The 16,423-nt window shown below is 32.1% G+C and overlaps 2 protein-coding genes across 2 annotated transcripts; both read right to left on the bottom strand.

The window, feature by feature from the left end:
* Nucleotides 1-2,567: 2,567 nt before the first annotated feature.
* Nucleotides 2,568-7,514, bottom strand: LOC120171306 (pyruvate dehydrogenase E1 component subunit beta-1, mitochondrial-like). Its single transcript, XM_039179023.1, has 16 exons — nt 7,462-7,514; nt 7,103-7,148; nt 6,933-7,007; nt 6,413-6,493; nt 6,292-6,318; nt 6,132-6,194; nt 5,881-5,967; nt 4,887-5,012; nt 4,639-4,772; nt 4,450-4,522; nt 4,262-4,327; nt 3,538-3,576; nt 3,324-3,448; nt 3,119-3,233; nt 2,864-2,946; nt 2,568-2,765 (listed from the first exon to the last, which is right to left on the bottom strand). The coding sequence occupies exons 2-15, from the start codon at nt 7,124-7,126 to the stop codon at nt 2,878-2,880; spliced, it is 1,104 nt and encodes a 367-aa protein (XP_039034954.1). The 5' UTR covers nt 7,127-7,148; nt 7,462-7,514; the 3' UTR covers nt 2,568-2,765; nt 2,864-2,877.
* A 6,749-nt stretch (nt 7,515-14,263) lies between these two features.
* Nucleotides 14,264-15,434, bottom strand: LOC120171316 (NAC domain-containing protein 83-like). The gene is made up of 2 exons (XM_039179029.1): nt 15,031-15,434; nt 14,264-14,944 (listed from the first exon to the last, which is right to left on the bottom strand). Exons 1-2 carry the CDS (start codon nt 15,209-15,211, stop codon nt 14,409-14,411), a joined length of 717 nt encoding a protein of 238 aa, XP_039034960.1. The 5' UTR covers nt 15,212-15,434; the 3' UTR covers nt 14,264-14,408.
* Nucleotides 15,435-16,423: the final 989 nt, after the last annotated feature.

Genomic DNA, 16,423 nt, shown 5'->3' with positions numbered 1-16,423 from the left:
AAAATTAATATTATTCAAAATTTAAATTTATTTAATCATAATTTGTTCTATTAGACATCTTCAACTTTATAATTAAATACTATTTTAGAAATTAAATTTATGTAAATATATAATTATAATTTATACTATTAAGTATAAAATAAAGAATTACAGTGTAATGAAAAGATATTAAAAATTATAATTATTAAGGTAATAACTATATTTTCATACAATTATATTATAATGTCCAAACGTAATCTAAGTGAATATTATACACATGTGTACGATAATATTAATATATTATAAAGTAATTGACAAATAATAATGAATTGGATCTAAGTCCCCATCCAACTAATCTTAATAAAGTTTTCATTAAATTAAAATACAAGGGACACAATTAGGTGTTTCAATTTTTTTGCTAAATATAAATAATGCCTAAATTAAAATTTTTTAGAATATTTTTTTTATAGAAACAACTAATTTTATTCAAAATAAGAAGTTCTCAAATTATAATAAAGATTTACAATCACAAACGTAAATTAAACACATAATTAGGAAAATTTCCTATAATCATTAAAACAAAACTAGTAACTTAAGATCACATAAGGATCGTACAAGGAAATATTAAATCTAACCAAGAAACTTGAACAAAGATAGATACAACTAAATCTGATTACATCGACAAACGAACTATAAAAATCAAGCTATTGACAGACCATCTAAAAACTGTAAATCAGACTCGAGCAATGTGAAAAACTATTCACGAACACAAATCGGGTATCCAAATCTAATCAGATGGTCTAAAGCAGGGAAGATCACAAGATATCATATAATATCATCTTGATCAGTCGTGATGATGTTAAATCAACCCTTAGAAAAAATATAAATAAAAAATGACCAAAGAACCGAAAAACATGCAAAAATATATATAAAAAAACATTCCATGAAGACGGATGAAAACGTGCAACATAGGCAAACTTATTGAAAATCAAAAATAAAAAGAAAATAAAGATTCGATACAAAAAAGAAATAAAGAATACCGGCGGTCGACAACTAACATTAAAGTTAGTGTTGCTGCCAATCAACAAGATGAAAAAAAGAAGAGATGAGCAACACGCCAATGAGATAAAACTAGATTTTTTAAACTAATTTTTTTGTTTTTAATACTAAAGCCTTTTTAAAATAATTATTTTAAGTATTGAAGAAATTATTTCTTTTAATCTACGAATTTTTATTTTTATCAAATTAAAATAATTGACATAAAAACTAACAAACTCGTTAAATTAACTTAAATTCCTTTATCATTTTATTAATATTAATGTTAGTTATTTTTGAGTAATTTTTTAACAATATTTAAATTTATTAAAAATAATATATATTAATAAAAAACATAAAAATAAAGGTCAAAAGATAAAACATTAAAAGTAAATGTAATCATTGACTGTTCAAATCTAAAACCTTAAGAAAAAATAAATAAAGATTCTTTTTTTTATCCCTGAGACCCTTGATGAATTCAACTACAAGAAAATAGAGAAATAAAGCTATTATTAAACCTATAAAGAAATGTATAAAAGAGGAGTATTTAGATGTAGCAAATCATGGGTAAGAGAATTATTCCCTCTATCCCACAAAAATGTTACTTATTAACTTTTTAAAAGTCAAACTTTTTAAATTTTGACCATTATTATTTGAAATTTTAAAATAATTAAATTTTATAAAATATATATTTAAAAACTATTTGATTGAAGGTTTTTAAAATAATTTTTTATTCAATAGTAAATTATAAATAATAATAAATCAAAATTTAAAAAAATAACAAAAAAAATAATAATAATAGGCATATTTTATAGTACATGGAGTATAAGGTTTTCAAAAGTCCCGAAACGTGTAGCAATCATACATGTGCAGATAGAGAAAATTCCCATCATACTAACTGCCAAAATCAATTAGGTAGCAAACACAGAAACTTGCTGGATTACTCCTCGGTTCATTCCTCGACCAGTAACGGCTTTTGTTTGTTGATTGCCTTTGATTTGATATTAGTAATTTCCAGATAGGGAAACAGTGTGTCAAAATTTCAATGCCAATTCATCATCATTGCTATCATCACTATTAATTAATTGTGGATATTAAGAAAAATCTTAAAAGCACGACGACCGGTTAAAGAAAGAAGTTAGGAGCATGAAAGGCTTTGGTCAATAAACCGTGTTTCGTGGGGGCTAAGCCTAGGACTAGGGAACCCTTTGTTTTGATGGCTGTTTCGTCCCTGTTTCAATTTCAGTCGTTGCTAATACTAGAGCTTTGGAGACGAATTCCGTTATGATTTAATCTAAAATATTTAAGATATAATCCGTTCAATAAAGAAATAAATTTAGATAAAAAAAAAGTCAAGGATTTGTGATAGATGCCAAAACCTCGAAGGCTGCTAGCGCGAGTGAAGAAATGAACGATTCTGGTTATTCCTTCTCACCTACACAATCCGACTTATTGTTAACCACTTCAACTTATTTTGTAAAAATCTCATCATAATGTATCTTTTATTTTACCAGCCAAAAGGACCATAAACCGATTTTTTCATCGGATTCTCAAACAAAATATCAAATCAATGCATTGCATTTAAAAATCATTCAATCCAACCAAAATAAACAGCAGCAGAGCCCTTTGCTCCACTAAACATAAAGTCTTAGGCTTAACCATGGTTGAACAGGTTAATGTCCCAGTTATTATATTGAAGCAGCCCGCTGTAACACCCGAGATGGCAAAAAATAGCGTATTCCTCCGATTCCCTGAAACCATTATTTATTGGCTACATTATGAATTCATGAATAGAGATAAAAAGGGACACTAGCCAATGGTACAGACCATGCAAATGATGAGTACTGACCTAGGTTGGTTCGATCATGCAACAGCAGCCAATGGTTCGGATCTGTAGCATGCTCTCTTCGCAGCACGGACAATATCTTCAACCTGCAGAATCGTACAAGAAAAAGGGAAACAGAAAATTAACCTATAGCTATACAAATATAGCATCCATCAAACAGATTTGTATTAAGGAGGGGGTTGAAGAGGGAGGGGATTAAAGGATCCTTGTCGTCGGAAAAACAAGTCAAAATAGAAGCATCAGAAGAAATGAAATTACCTGTGGCACAGCCATTCTCTCGAGATTTGCTGCATATGGCATGGGAACATCAGCTCCAGCAATTCTCTCAACCGGGGCATCAAGATAAGCAAAACTCTCCTCCACAACCGATGCACTGTGAAAGAAGCATCTTTGTAAATATAAAAGGCACCAGAATATTTGGTAAGCATAAATTAAACGATTAAAAAAATAAAAGAACTCGAACCAGATTTCAGCACCAACACCATGCTGTGGAAACCCTTCTTCAACTGTTATCAATCTGTTGGTTTTCCTGATGGAAGCGCTAATTGTTGATCTATCTAGTGGCCTAATAGAACGCAAATTTATAACCTGTATTTAACAAAACCAGCCATCACATTTCTTAGAGAATGATGGAACCAACTTGTAAGGACATATGAGTTCTTTGTGTTATATTTTACCTCTGCATCAATTCCATCCTTTTCAAGTATCTCAGCTGCCTGAACAACAAACATTCTATTAGTTTACAAGTCCACGAGCCAACATGTTCGAACTATAAAATTAGATTTTCAGGAGGATACAAACAAGGTAAAAGAACCTAGCAACCCAACATGACACTGGATGTTCCATTAAGAAGTGCATTAAGCTCTAATCATTTTAGAAACAATTGATTCCGTTTCTTACAAATGATGTGGTGGCTGGAATTGATTGATGAACAAAGCAGACACTCGTTTCCTTTCACTTCTTACATGGATCGTCTTCCATCCAACTTTTAATCAGTAAACAGAGTTTCATTCACAAAGACCAACCCATCTAAGGCAAAAAGAAAGGAATATTATTTTGTTCTCAATGTTTCTATCTTCTTTTCTATTTTGCACCGACAATTTTTGTATTTTCACTGCCAGCGGCAAGATCCTATTGCCCCTTCATTGTCACATGCATGCCATATTCAAAAATCTTTCTGGTGTATCCAGCACCAGCAATAGCTGACACGTGCTTGGTTGCATCAAATAGGTGCCCGTGTGGGATACATATCCTACATGAAAACATGAGGATGCAACATTGCCCATTCTTCACAGCTTTAGATTGTTATTTTTAACCGGGCATTTGTACTGACATTTTCAATCTATCTCAAATGATAATTAGGCACAGCATATTCAAAAAGAGATACCATACAAGGCATACCTTAAGAGCATGGCCCACCATTTTTGAAAAGGCTGTAATGGTCACATCCTTTCCTACTCTCTCTATCTGTTAAAGTAAGCCGTTAGAAAAAACTAAATTTAGATTCTATTAAAATGAAGCATCATGAGATATGTGGAATCAAAATAACAACAGTTATGAGTAAAATTTTTGGGGCATTATAACATTACCTTAGCTTTCCCAATTGGAAGGCAAAAGCTTGAGTCAAGAAATTCATCAGAAACGGGGAATGATTCACCATATCTGAAGCAGAATGGTTATATCAGAGCAATTTCAGTCATTAAAATTCTAACCAAAGGGAAAAGGCAATGGTGTGGGGACTCAAATATATGAGAATCATATATGATCAATTCACTTACAACAACTCATTTTCAAGGAAAACAACTGGATCAGGATCTCTAATAGCAGCTTTGAGCAGTCCACGAGCATCTTCAGAACTGTATGGCATCAGCACTTTCAAACCAGGACAAGAAGCATACCATGATGCATAACACTGGACAACAACCAAGAAAACGAAACAATCAAGCAAGATCTAGGGCACGGGGTGAGTAAATGCATGTAAATAAGCTAAATAATGAGTGAAAGTAACAGTATGCAGAAACTATACCTGAGAGTGTTGGGCACCTACACCAGCAGCAGCACCATTAGGTCCTCTAAAAACAATGGGTACAGACATCTGGCCAGCAGACATGTAGTTGGACTTTGCAGCGGAGTTAATAATGTGGTCTATTGCCTGCAATATCATCCAGAAACAGATCAGAGAAATTTCTGCACCATAACAAATTCCTACATGAACATTTAAGAGTAACCAATGCCATTAACTTGCTTACTACCATGGAGTGATCAATCCTAATTTAGCTTTAAATTTAGGAAATTCTGGCATACAGTACTCGCTAAATTTAAATATTCGGTAGTCATATTACAGATGTCCAAGTACAAATAATGTTGCAACAGTCTAAGAAGACCTCAGAGCCACTTATAATCTTGAGCATTGAAATGTATGATCTAAGCAGAAGGGAAATCAAATCATGGTTTCAAAAGCTACGACAACCTTCACAACAAATGGCTACCACAAGAACTCCAAAGATCTCATATTTCTATAAAAAGCATATGTTAGCTTGTCTTAGCACCAGGTTTTTGACGATTAGCATGAACATAATCACCCGAGAGAATTACAAAAATTTAACAAAGAACTGAGAATAAATTATTGCTAAACAAACTTGTATTCCAATAACATAATTTGGTGTCTTTAGTGAGAACCACAAGGATTAGGACCAATTACAGATAAAGAGGTTAACACGCTGTTGCTATATACCATCACTTTCATTTCAGTATGAGTTTTGACAGTATGTCAGGCTTCAGGGAAAACAAGCATACTTCATTCATACAAACTTCTAAGGTTTTAACAGCACATTACAGTAGCAATTTTAACTCCACTGTACTTTAAAACAAAACGAAAATGATGGCATTTTAACTCTTTTTTCTTTTCCATGAAATGCATATCAATTCATTTAGACGTCATTTCAAAATTTATCCATATTTTAACACAACAAACTGATAAAAGTGTATAGAAGAAAAGATTCAAAACATAACCCTCTAACCTGCATGGAGAAGTTAAATGTCATAAACTCCACTACAGGCTTCAGGCCGTAGTAAGCAGCACCGACCCCAATCCCAGCAAAACCTGCCTGTGAAACAAGAAATAAACAACTGTGATTGGAAAACAGTGCAAAGTACTAGAAAACATCAACAAACAAACATACAATAAACATGCGGGATCAATGATTCAATCAAATAATAATAAAATGAAGAAAAGAATAAAAAAGAGAATAAGCATGGCAAGAACAATAACCTCAGTAATAGGAGTATCAAGAACCCTCTCAGGTCCATACTTCTCCAAAAGCCCCTTGGATATCTAAAAGAGAAATAAAAGGCAATCCTCAGACATGTAACAATGTTTCTACTGCCTTCAATAAACATGGAAAAATAGGAAATTTATTATTAATGCCAACCTTGTATGCACCCTGATATTCTCCGACCTGCATTTAGAAAAAAGAATAAGCATGAACATAGAAACAAAAAGAACACCAAAGTTAGGATTATTAACAGTAGTTCCGGTTAACACCATCTGACCTCTTCACCCATCAAAAAGACTTTAGGATCAGCTGACATCTCCTCATCAAGAGCAGAGTTCAATGCCTCTCTCACTGTCATCTGTCCATATTTGTCATTACACACCCCAAATTAAAAAAAAAAAAAAAAGTCAATTCCATATTCAATGAAAGCTAAGCCTTCCCTTTTAGGGTAGACTAATATTCACAAAACCCCTTTACCATTAACAGAAAGAAAAGCAAACTATTTACACACACACACAACTACAAGCATAGGCATAGTTTTATCAACAACAAAAAAAAAAAAACAAGCATAGGCATAGCAATATCTGTGTGCTTGTGCAAGCTTATATGAAATGCAGGTCCTCAGTTCTGATTTTATGAACTGAAGCAAGTGACATCTACAGCAGTTCATAAGACTAAATACAGCTACCCCATGGCATACGAGGTAACACTTTCAGTGTGCAATATGACATCTAATAGCATCGAATCAGCAATATTTATATACATGCACCAAAGAATTAAGAGGTGAAAAGAATAACCTGTTTTGCTGCTGATGAGTAGCTTCTCAGCGCTGACACTGCAGGACGAATCTGCGTCAATGACAGCCTCAACATCTGAATAAGCAAAAATAAAATAAAATAAAAGGCATGCATTAGAAACATAAAGATATATGAGAGAGCAGGAGTGCAGGACCGTTCCCGGAACTCACCTTTTGCTTTACAACTCCGAACATCTTTCCTCAACGTTTCTTTTCTCTGATAAAAGAAACGACATCATCTGTTAACGATTTCATTAACAGCAGAGCTAATCCCAGTTGCATAAAAATCAAAGATACAGAATGATTCAAGCACTGATTTGTGTAAAAATGCATTACTGACTCACCAACTGAGGATTTTCTATTCTAAAAAAATATAAATCAGAAACTTCATTACTAACAAATGATCAAAATAAACAATTATACTTATACAAATCGAGTAATCTAAATCAGAAAAAATAAAAGGCTGGTTAGTGAGAACCAAACGCAAAATGGATGAAAAACCAAATCAGATCCAGAACATAGATGCTCACCAAACCTGATGGTGGAGAGGCAAGGATGGCCAAAATTGAAAAGAGGGGAATAGCGCACAGCTCAACTAACACCTTCGCTATGTTAAAACAGAAATAATATTTTTTATTATTATTTTGCCTCTTTTTTTTAAATACTTTTTCTTTAATAAAAAAATTGAACATTCCGCAGAAAGATGTAGTACGCAGTCAACTTTATCTTAAGGGTCGGGATCGAAGCTTTGGTCAGCTGGGACAACAATCGACGGTTAGTTGTTAACGAGAAGGAAGACTGGATTTTTTTTAAAATTATTGAATACAAAATTTATAAATTAGATCATTCAACTTTTAATTTGATAATTAAACACCAATCGACCGACCGATTAGTAAAAAAATCCATTTATTTTTAAAAATTATATTACATCAAATATAATTTAATCTGATTATAGTTTTTGTTAACTATGAAAAAATATTTAATCTAATTTAATTTAATAGTTAAGTGTTGTTAAGCTTATAATTTTCAGTAATAAAATGATATTACATCATTAGTTTTGTTAATATTTGACGATATGTGATTTAATGAAATTAAATTAAAATTTAAATAGTTTAATTAAGTTTTTTATTTAAAGATCAAAATAAAATTAATCTCATTATTTTGTAACCTCCAGAATAGTTTACCCTAATATTTAAGATAAAATTGTGAAGAATAGTGGGTGTTGGGGGATGTTTGCCCCAGAAGGGTTGGTGGGGTCAAAAATGAGTAGCTGAAAGAACATGTGACCTTCGAGTTGAAGTTTCATACCCCAAAATGTATTTTGCTTTTATTTATGTATAAAAGGCCATTAAAATGGCCACCGAATCTTACCAATAATTGGTGGGATTATTAATAGAGCACATTACATTATTAAAAAGATAATTTATATTGGGATAAAGAATACAAATGATGTTCGATTATAAAATATTATTTTATTGACTCATTCTATTATTAACAATTATATAAATATTCTCGACTATAGAATGTTGTTTTGTTGAATCATTTGATTATTAAAAGTTACAAAATGATCATCTAACTATTTATATATTCCAAAATCGTTCTTTTTATTAAAAACTAACGATCTTCTGAGCTAGATGTTAACCTGTTGATTGAAATATGATAAATTAATTTTTTAATAATGTCTATTAACATCGTCGTTACTTTGAAACATTGTCTCGATGACATAATATTTTAAGCACTAACATGACAACATAATGTATATAGAAAATTGATTCACAAAATACAACTCAAACAGTTTTAAGATAATATTTTATCATATCTTAAACAAGTTAATGTCCAACTCAAATAATCATCAATCTTTTAACGGATAATGACGAGTTTGGAACATATAAATAACTAGGTGATCATTTTGTAAATTTTTAATAATCAGAAGACTCAATAAATAACAACCTATAGTTAGGAAACAATTTTGTAACTTTTAATAGTGAGAAATCAACAAAGCATCACCTTATAATCCTGCACCATTGGTGAAGTATACAAATGGTACTTGACCATAACCTATAGGGTGTTACTTTGTTAAGTCATCTAATCACCAAAAGCCACAAAATAATTCCTCAACTGTATGATATTGTTTTGTTGAATTATTCGACTATTAAATGTTACAAAGTGATCAACTAACTATTCATATATTCCAAATTCGTTTTTTTTCAATTGAAAATTTGACAATTGTATGAGCTACACGTTAACTTGATAACTAGGATATGATAAAATCATATTTCAACAATATCTACTAGCATCATGGTTACTTTTAAGAATTAGCTTGATGACATATAGAAACAGATAATCAATCCATAAAATACAATTCAAACGATTCTAAGATCATATTTTATCATATCGCACTCAAACTAATTAACGTCCAACCCAAATGACCATTAATTTATTAACGAAAAAAATAAGTTTAAAATATATGAATAATTAATGATCATTTTATAATTTTTTAATAGTTGAAAATCCATTTGTGTACTTTACCTTTTATATTTAAAATCGGAAGACAATATTAGAAAACACAATTACAAACTTAAAGAAAAACAATTATGCTATGATTAACAAACAATAAAAGGAAAAAAGTGAAGGGTTTGGTTTTGATGCTTTCTTCACACCTTATCTGCCTAGGGATGTTTAAAATCGGGTACCCGCATTTTTTTTGTATCCAAGTATAGGGTACTCGATTCTCTGGATATTATATTTATCGTAAAATCTGAGTACCCATATTTTTGGGTCACGGGTACCCGATTCATCAATTTTTTTAATTTATTTTAAAAAAGCACACACATAGAAATACATAAAAAGATTAAAAGTTCATTATACACAATCCATACACAAAAATTAGTGATTTGAAGTTAGTTTTAAGAATAAAAATTTGGGTATATATATATATATATATATATTAAAGTTTATTTCTAAAAGAAAAATTAAAATTATTAATATCGATTGTATTTTTTTTTTCAAATCTCATATTGACAATTAATAAAAAAAATATAAAATTGTAAACTTAAAAGTACATAATACTGATCTAAGAAAAAATTAGGAATTTAAATTTTATTTAAGGTAAAAAATATTAAGGAACCTAAAATAAAAATACAATTTAAACAAAAATTATATATATATATATATATTAATATTGCCGGGTCAGGTATCTGGTTTTAAAAAAATTTCGACCCAGACTGGGACCAACTACCCAAAAAATCACAGATCAGGTACACGACCCGATAGAGAATTTTTTTAGAGAATTACTCAATTTTTCAGGTTTTAGGTTTGAATTGATGGATCAACAAACCAAATCAATTGAGTTTGATATTTTTAAACACCCGTATACCTACCCGCTGCAAGTTTAATGGTTCAGATGTTTTCTAAGCCTTTCCCCAATGATTTTGTACCATAAACATTAGAAAAAAAAATAAATTGTACCGTTCCTTACTAAATTATACTATCTCTTATATTTTATTAATCGTACTTTTATTTTTTTTTATTTTGCTTACTAAAATTTACATATTGATTACTTTGATCACTCTGTAGTTAATTTTTTAACATGGTTATGACATGACACAAATATCAAAATGACATCATTTTGAAAAACTCAAATAGACTCCAAAATGACATCATTTTGAATCCTCTTATTCCCTCCACTTTTAACCATCGTAGATGATGATTGTTCGGTCTCAAAATTCACGGATCAATTCGTCTCGACCACCTTAATTAGAATTCAATGGTTGTTTCATCGGAAAATATCTTAAAATCCATCAATTTCGACTAAAATGTTTCGACTTCTTTACTTTCAATCTCCAATTCATAAACTTAGAAATAAGTTTCGATAAAATAGAGATCAAATTCAGACTCAAGTTGTCAGGATAAAGAGACATAAAATTTATGACCAAACAATCACTATCTACGATGTTCAACAGTGATCGATGGTGACCAACCACATCATCCGACCACCTTCTGTTTTTATTTTGTAATTGGGAGAACAAATAAAGAGAGTGTAAATTTCAATGAAAAACAATGTAATTTACCCTTTATGTTTTCAATTATTTTATATTGAATAATAATAATAAAATTTATAAAATAATACATCATCACAACACTAGAGAGTTAACAACAAAATAATTTAACTTAAAAGTACGGTGAGTAAAATAAAAAATATAATAAAATTCAATAAGGAACGGTATAATTTATCAAAAAAATTGGTGGCTTAAATGAAAACTCTTAATAGTTTTAAGATTAAATTCCAAGGCGCGTAAAGTTCTGTAGCCATTTTTCAAAACCCTAGGGAGTTGAGGAACTCCAACCGCAATGTATTCCTGCTTCATTTAACCGTTTTAACTCACCTAAATGTGTAGTGATGTGTGTTTGTTGTTGGTGTAATGGTAAGTACCGGGCAGCAAAACTTAGAACTTATATTTCTAATTGAAGTGAAGTTGAACTAATATATAAATCATTATTTTATACATATTTACTAATTTTAATATAATGACGTGTTGGTTTATACATAATATATATTTAAATTTTAATATAATATTTTTAAAATGATTTATTTTGTTTTGAGGACGTGTTGGTTGGAGTCCCCCTTCATGATTTTGTTTACAAAAGTAATCCAATTATAAGTTAATAATCAATCTCACCCACTGCTTTCTTCATCTTAAAAGAAAATGCATACCCTCTTGTTTCATCCGTTGATTGCCTAATTCTTCCAAGGCTCCATTGTTTGGATCAAGGAATCGATGTTCAGGTAGAGATACCTTCACTGTCCTGCAAACAAACCAAAAGCTTACTACACTAACCCACAGAAAATACCAGTAGACCTGCAACAGAAAGACGTTAAGGAAAACCCATCGCATCATTTCAAGTGAAGATCCAAGATCAGTGCCGAGCCCCGACATTTTCATCAAGCGTGGAATATGAAATTTTAGGCGCACACAGCGTGGCGCCATCAACGCTTTTCAAATGCCAAGTTTTGATGGTTCCACGCCGGCATGCGCCCAAAACACCACACTCTTCTGTAAAGCCGCGCCACCTGCTTCCTCTTTTCTGTGGATGCTACAAGGTTGCGATGGCTCTATTTATATAACAAATCCCGTCCACGAAGCCGGGAGTAAATGATGTGATAAAATGAAGGGAGAGGAGTAGAGACACGCTGTTCCCAAAATGGTATTGACAAGTGTCACGCCGTGGAGGCTTTAGGCTGTCGTGGGTAAAAGGAACTCTATTATGTCTGTTTGTTGGTAACTTGGACAGGTATGCTGCTGCTGCCAGCCTGGGCAAATTGCTTAAACCCACTCCCTTCTTACACCTGGAATTTGGATAAGGGAAAGCTATCGAAATTTGGACACTACAAAATTATGCACACACTGACGTCTGATGTATAACTCCGCAGTGTCCAAATTCCTTTTTCAAATATTCAAATACTCGGTTGTTATTGATCTGTTTGAAAATAATAAATATTTAAATTAAAAAAAGATAAATAGACTATTATCATTATAAACCATTTATTTTCACCAACAAAACTGATATATGATTGAATTAAATTTGATGATGAGATTCATACATCCATATCGGCAACAAACATACCAATTTAGGGGGAGGGTCCCCACCAAAGTTTAGAGGATTGATGGAATCTTACGTCTTTTAAATTGAACAACTCTACCCTGTACAGATAGGCTTGAATCTTGGTACATGGATAATGTGTGGTCCAATTTGGTATTGTAGAAATTGGGATCAAGGAGGAGGCTGAAAAGTTGGATCCCAAGACCCAAAGAAAAGGCTGTGAAAGCCCTCCTACTCATCTTTCTATGGGCCACAACACTGATTTTGACATCAGTAAAACATACTTTAAACTTTTAGTAAAAGTTGTGATTTTTGTTTCGTTTTATAAAGCAAGAAGATGGACGTATTAATCAGGTTTGTTTGGAAGTCACATGCAAAAGTGACGTGAAGAGCTCCCAACAGCTCGAACTTTGATTGCAAAACCATTGCCACAAGAAACTCCGGTCGGCATTTATTTAAACCAATATGTTGGGTCATCAATGACATCGTCAACCATCATCCCATATTTTTAAACTTCAAATGTTGGTGTTTGCCCCGCCTGTTATGGTAAAGTTAAACTAACTCAATTATGGACGATAATCAAAGGTGTCATTGAGTGCCGTCCCCTGTCTGTTCTTTCTCATGATCGCATCCACCCGGCAATCATATAATGCTCCGTGTCCCACTTTCTAACCTCTCATATTTGTGATATCACATCCTCGTGCTGCTCGTGCTTTTAGGGTTTGGGTGATTCTACGCTGAATAGTCTAATATAAAACTAAAAAAATACACGAATTAAAATGTTATGTTTGTTTATAACATTTTTAGGTCGAGCCTTTATTTAGTTTTATTTTAGGATGCTACACCGTAGAACCTTTCCTTTTAGGATATATGAAAATTCAAGTTTAAATGAAAAATATATAATTCGTATTTAAAAGTTTATTTTTAAAGATATTTATATTTAATTCATTTAACATTTTAATATATTTGCTTAATTTATTTATATGTTTAAAAAATAATGAAATTACATCATTAGTCTTTAAATTTTATACTTTGAACTTTTAAACTTTACCTCATGTTTAATTTAATCCCTATCGAAAAATAAAAATAAAATGGATAATTAAGTTTATTCGTAAACACAAACGAATTGAACATATCATTGTTCGTGTTCGTTCTTTTATTAAATGAACATAAAAATTTTATTTAACTTAATAAACAGACGAGTAATTCATAAACAATTCATTGAATGTTAAATCAATTTACAACCCTATTTGTGTTGAACGGTTAAAGAGCTTAATCATGGCTCAAGTTTCAAAAGAATCATGTGCAAAATCCACAGCTTAAAATAGCAATAAGATGGGAGATTCATATACTCCACCATCTCCCCTACTCTAGCACCACCTAGTCAATGTCATGTTATATGCCAATTTTAGTTTAACCCTATTTTCCCACAACCTTAGACTTACTATTTGAGTATGCGACAGTAGTTGCAAATACTCGGAAAAAACTGTCTCAGAATGCCTGCTTGTTTTTCTTGTACAGGAAGATGAGAATTTGGGTAGCGGCTCAGAATATTTGGAGATTCGATCCCATTGTGAAAATAACTGTGGGAGAATTGAGTTATTTTTTAACATGTTTTCACCTTTTTCTTCAAATAATACAAGTTAATGCATGCCGAGCTCTATCTTCATTTCCTTTTACTAGTACTTTTCTGCTTCGTGATAATCACAGGCAAAAAGAGAGACCCAAAGACATGAGAAATTACATAGCACTTGATTGCTTTTTTTTTTTTTTTTGGTTCAAAAGAGGGTTATTAATCTGATTGGTTAATCAGACTGATACACAGGCATGATGAAATTGAAAACAAAAAAAAAAGGTGCAACTGTGGGGCTCTTTTTCAAGTTTTTCTTCTGAAATAAGGAAAACTATTGCAAGTACTGCTTTCTTCGCGGTCATCCGTTTCGTTATTTGAGGCTTGTGTGATCCCACTGGAGCAAGAGGAGGACGATGAAGAGGCTAGATTTAAGCCGGTCCTCTCCTTGGTCATGAAATCATAGAAAACAGGACTCAATGCCCTTGCTTTTGTTGGCACTTCCTTCTCGTTTTTAGTACTCCCACCTCTTCTTTTCTTCAAAAAAACCCGGCACAACACCCAATTTTCCACTGCCACAACATTGCAGGCTGCTGTCTCGGCGCTAAGGAGACGATATTCATGCATGATCCAGTCGGTTCTGGTTCCCTTTGGGGGTTTTCCTCTGTAAAAAACCAGGGTTTTCTTCATACCGACTACTCGGTTGCCCCTACAAGTCGCGATTTGTTTGTCGATTCCAGTTGCTTTCCAATAACCCGAAAGTGTTGCTCTGTTGGATCTATTCCCATTGGGATACTTGGCTTCCCTGGTGCTAAAGAAGTACCTTTCTTGCTCCAAATCACCTGATAATAAAAACAAAATACACCCAATGTGTCAGTTCATCAAGCAAAGCAAACTCTTTGATTTCTCCTAAAGGCTTCTAATTTACCTGGCAATTCCCAAGGATCGGCTTTGCAAACATCAACTTCGGGAATGACGGAGGCAGGTAAAGGCCAAGCAAGCACCTTTCTTCTCAGGTACTGAACCACCAGCTCCTCGTCTGTGGGATGAAACCGGAACCCAGGAGGCAATTTCAACACGCCGTCCTTCACAAAATTAAGCTTCTCCATCTTCAACCTGTGGTTAACGAAATGAAACGAAAAAAAGAAAGAAGAACTGAGCCTACAATCTTGGCATGACTTTGCCTTCTTATACTATTAATAGAGGGTATCAACGAGGGGGAACAAGAACAAGAACAAGAACAAGAAAAAGGAGAGGAGGATTATAAAGGGAATGGAAAGTTGTAAACGTTATGAGAAAGAAAAAGAATATAATAAGCTTTGTACTAAGAGGACAGGACTTATAAGGTTGGGTTGAGGGGTCCTTGAAATTGACAATGCGCCGGAGATTCTTAACAAACCAAGAAAGAAAGAAGACGGTCCATTGACACTGGCATTTGATTAATTTATTTATAGTGATAAGTTTTGTACAAAGAGGACAGCACTAAGAACTACGGACTATTTCTTTCTACTAATAAAATATTGTTTCTGCATGATGATATTATATATGGAGTAAACAGTATACATTTGGTTGAATTAGGGAAGGGTAATAAGGTCAAAATGGGAAGTGGGAGAGGTGGGGCCTACTTGGCTCCAAAACGACGGGCACTCACGTCGGATTGAAGGAAATCGACAAAAGTGGCACCTTCAAAGTGATGAGTGATGCCCCATTTCAAGATTTCCCAAATCTTGTTTGCCTCACTGTTTCGGATTAGATCATATTTAAAAAGATGGAAAATATTTGAGTAAATCACATATTTAATCATTTAACTATTATTATGATTTTTTTTCGTATAATTATTTTTTAAAATCATCAATAATGTAATATTTTGATTTTATTTTGTTTATCCATTATTTTAGTTTTAAAAATGTTTTAGCTATATTTTTATTGGTTACCATTAAAAATTAATAAAACTATTAATAATATTTATTTATTTATATAATAATAATGTAATATTATCATATGATAATACATATTATCATTATTAATTTTTTAACAACTAATAATCAAAATAAAAGTAAAACAAAAAGTTAGTGATGATTTTAAAAAAATATAATTAAATAATTAAAACAACATAAGTGACTATATATATATTTTACCCAAAAAAAAATTAGGTCATGATCCTCATCTCTTGGTCTCCAAAGGACAAACATACCCCTCTTAACGGTGGGACACACGAGTTGAGATTTGTGAAAACGGGAGCCTTAGAAATTGACAAATGAAGAAGACTTGCCCGATTCCGTAGAGAGAAGGGAAACTCCTTTTTTTTTTTCTTCCACAAT

This window comes from Hibiscus syriacus, unplaced genomic scaffold, assembly GCF_006381635.1.
Source record: "Hibiscus syriacus cultivar Baekdansim isolate YM2019G1 unplaced genomic scaffold, ASM638163v2 tig00111832_pilon, whole genome shotgun sequence".
Lineage (NCBI taxonomy): Eukaryota > Viridiplantae > Streptophyta > Magnoliopsida > Malvales > Malvaceae > Hibiscus > Hibiscus syriacus.
Note: the sequence above shows the minus strand (reverse complement) of the source record. Positions and strands in the feature narration are given on the sequence as shown.

Coding starts and splice junctions, on each gene's coding strand:
- LOC120171306 (XM_039179023.1), bottom strand. CDS start 7,126: ATGTTCGGAGTTGTAAAGCAAAAG. Junction 5,013..5,880: donor CATTTAACTTCTCCATGCAG/GTTAGAGGGTTA, acceptor ATGATATTGCAG/GCAATAGACCACATTATTAA. Junction 3,577..4,261: donor TGGTGGGCCATGCTCTTAAG/GTATGCCTTGTA, acceptor TTTGTTGTTCAG/GCAGCTGAGATACTTGAAAA.
- LOC120171316 (XM_039179029.1), bottom strand. CDS start 15,211: ATGGAGAAGCTTAATTTTGTGAAGGACGGCGTGTTGAAATTGCCTCCT. Junction 14,945..15,030: donor CGATCCTTGGGAATTGCCAG/GTAAATTAGAAG, acceptor TTTTATTATCAG/GTGATTTGGAGCAAGAAAGG.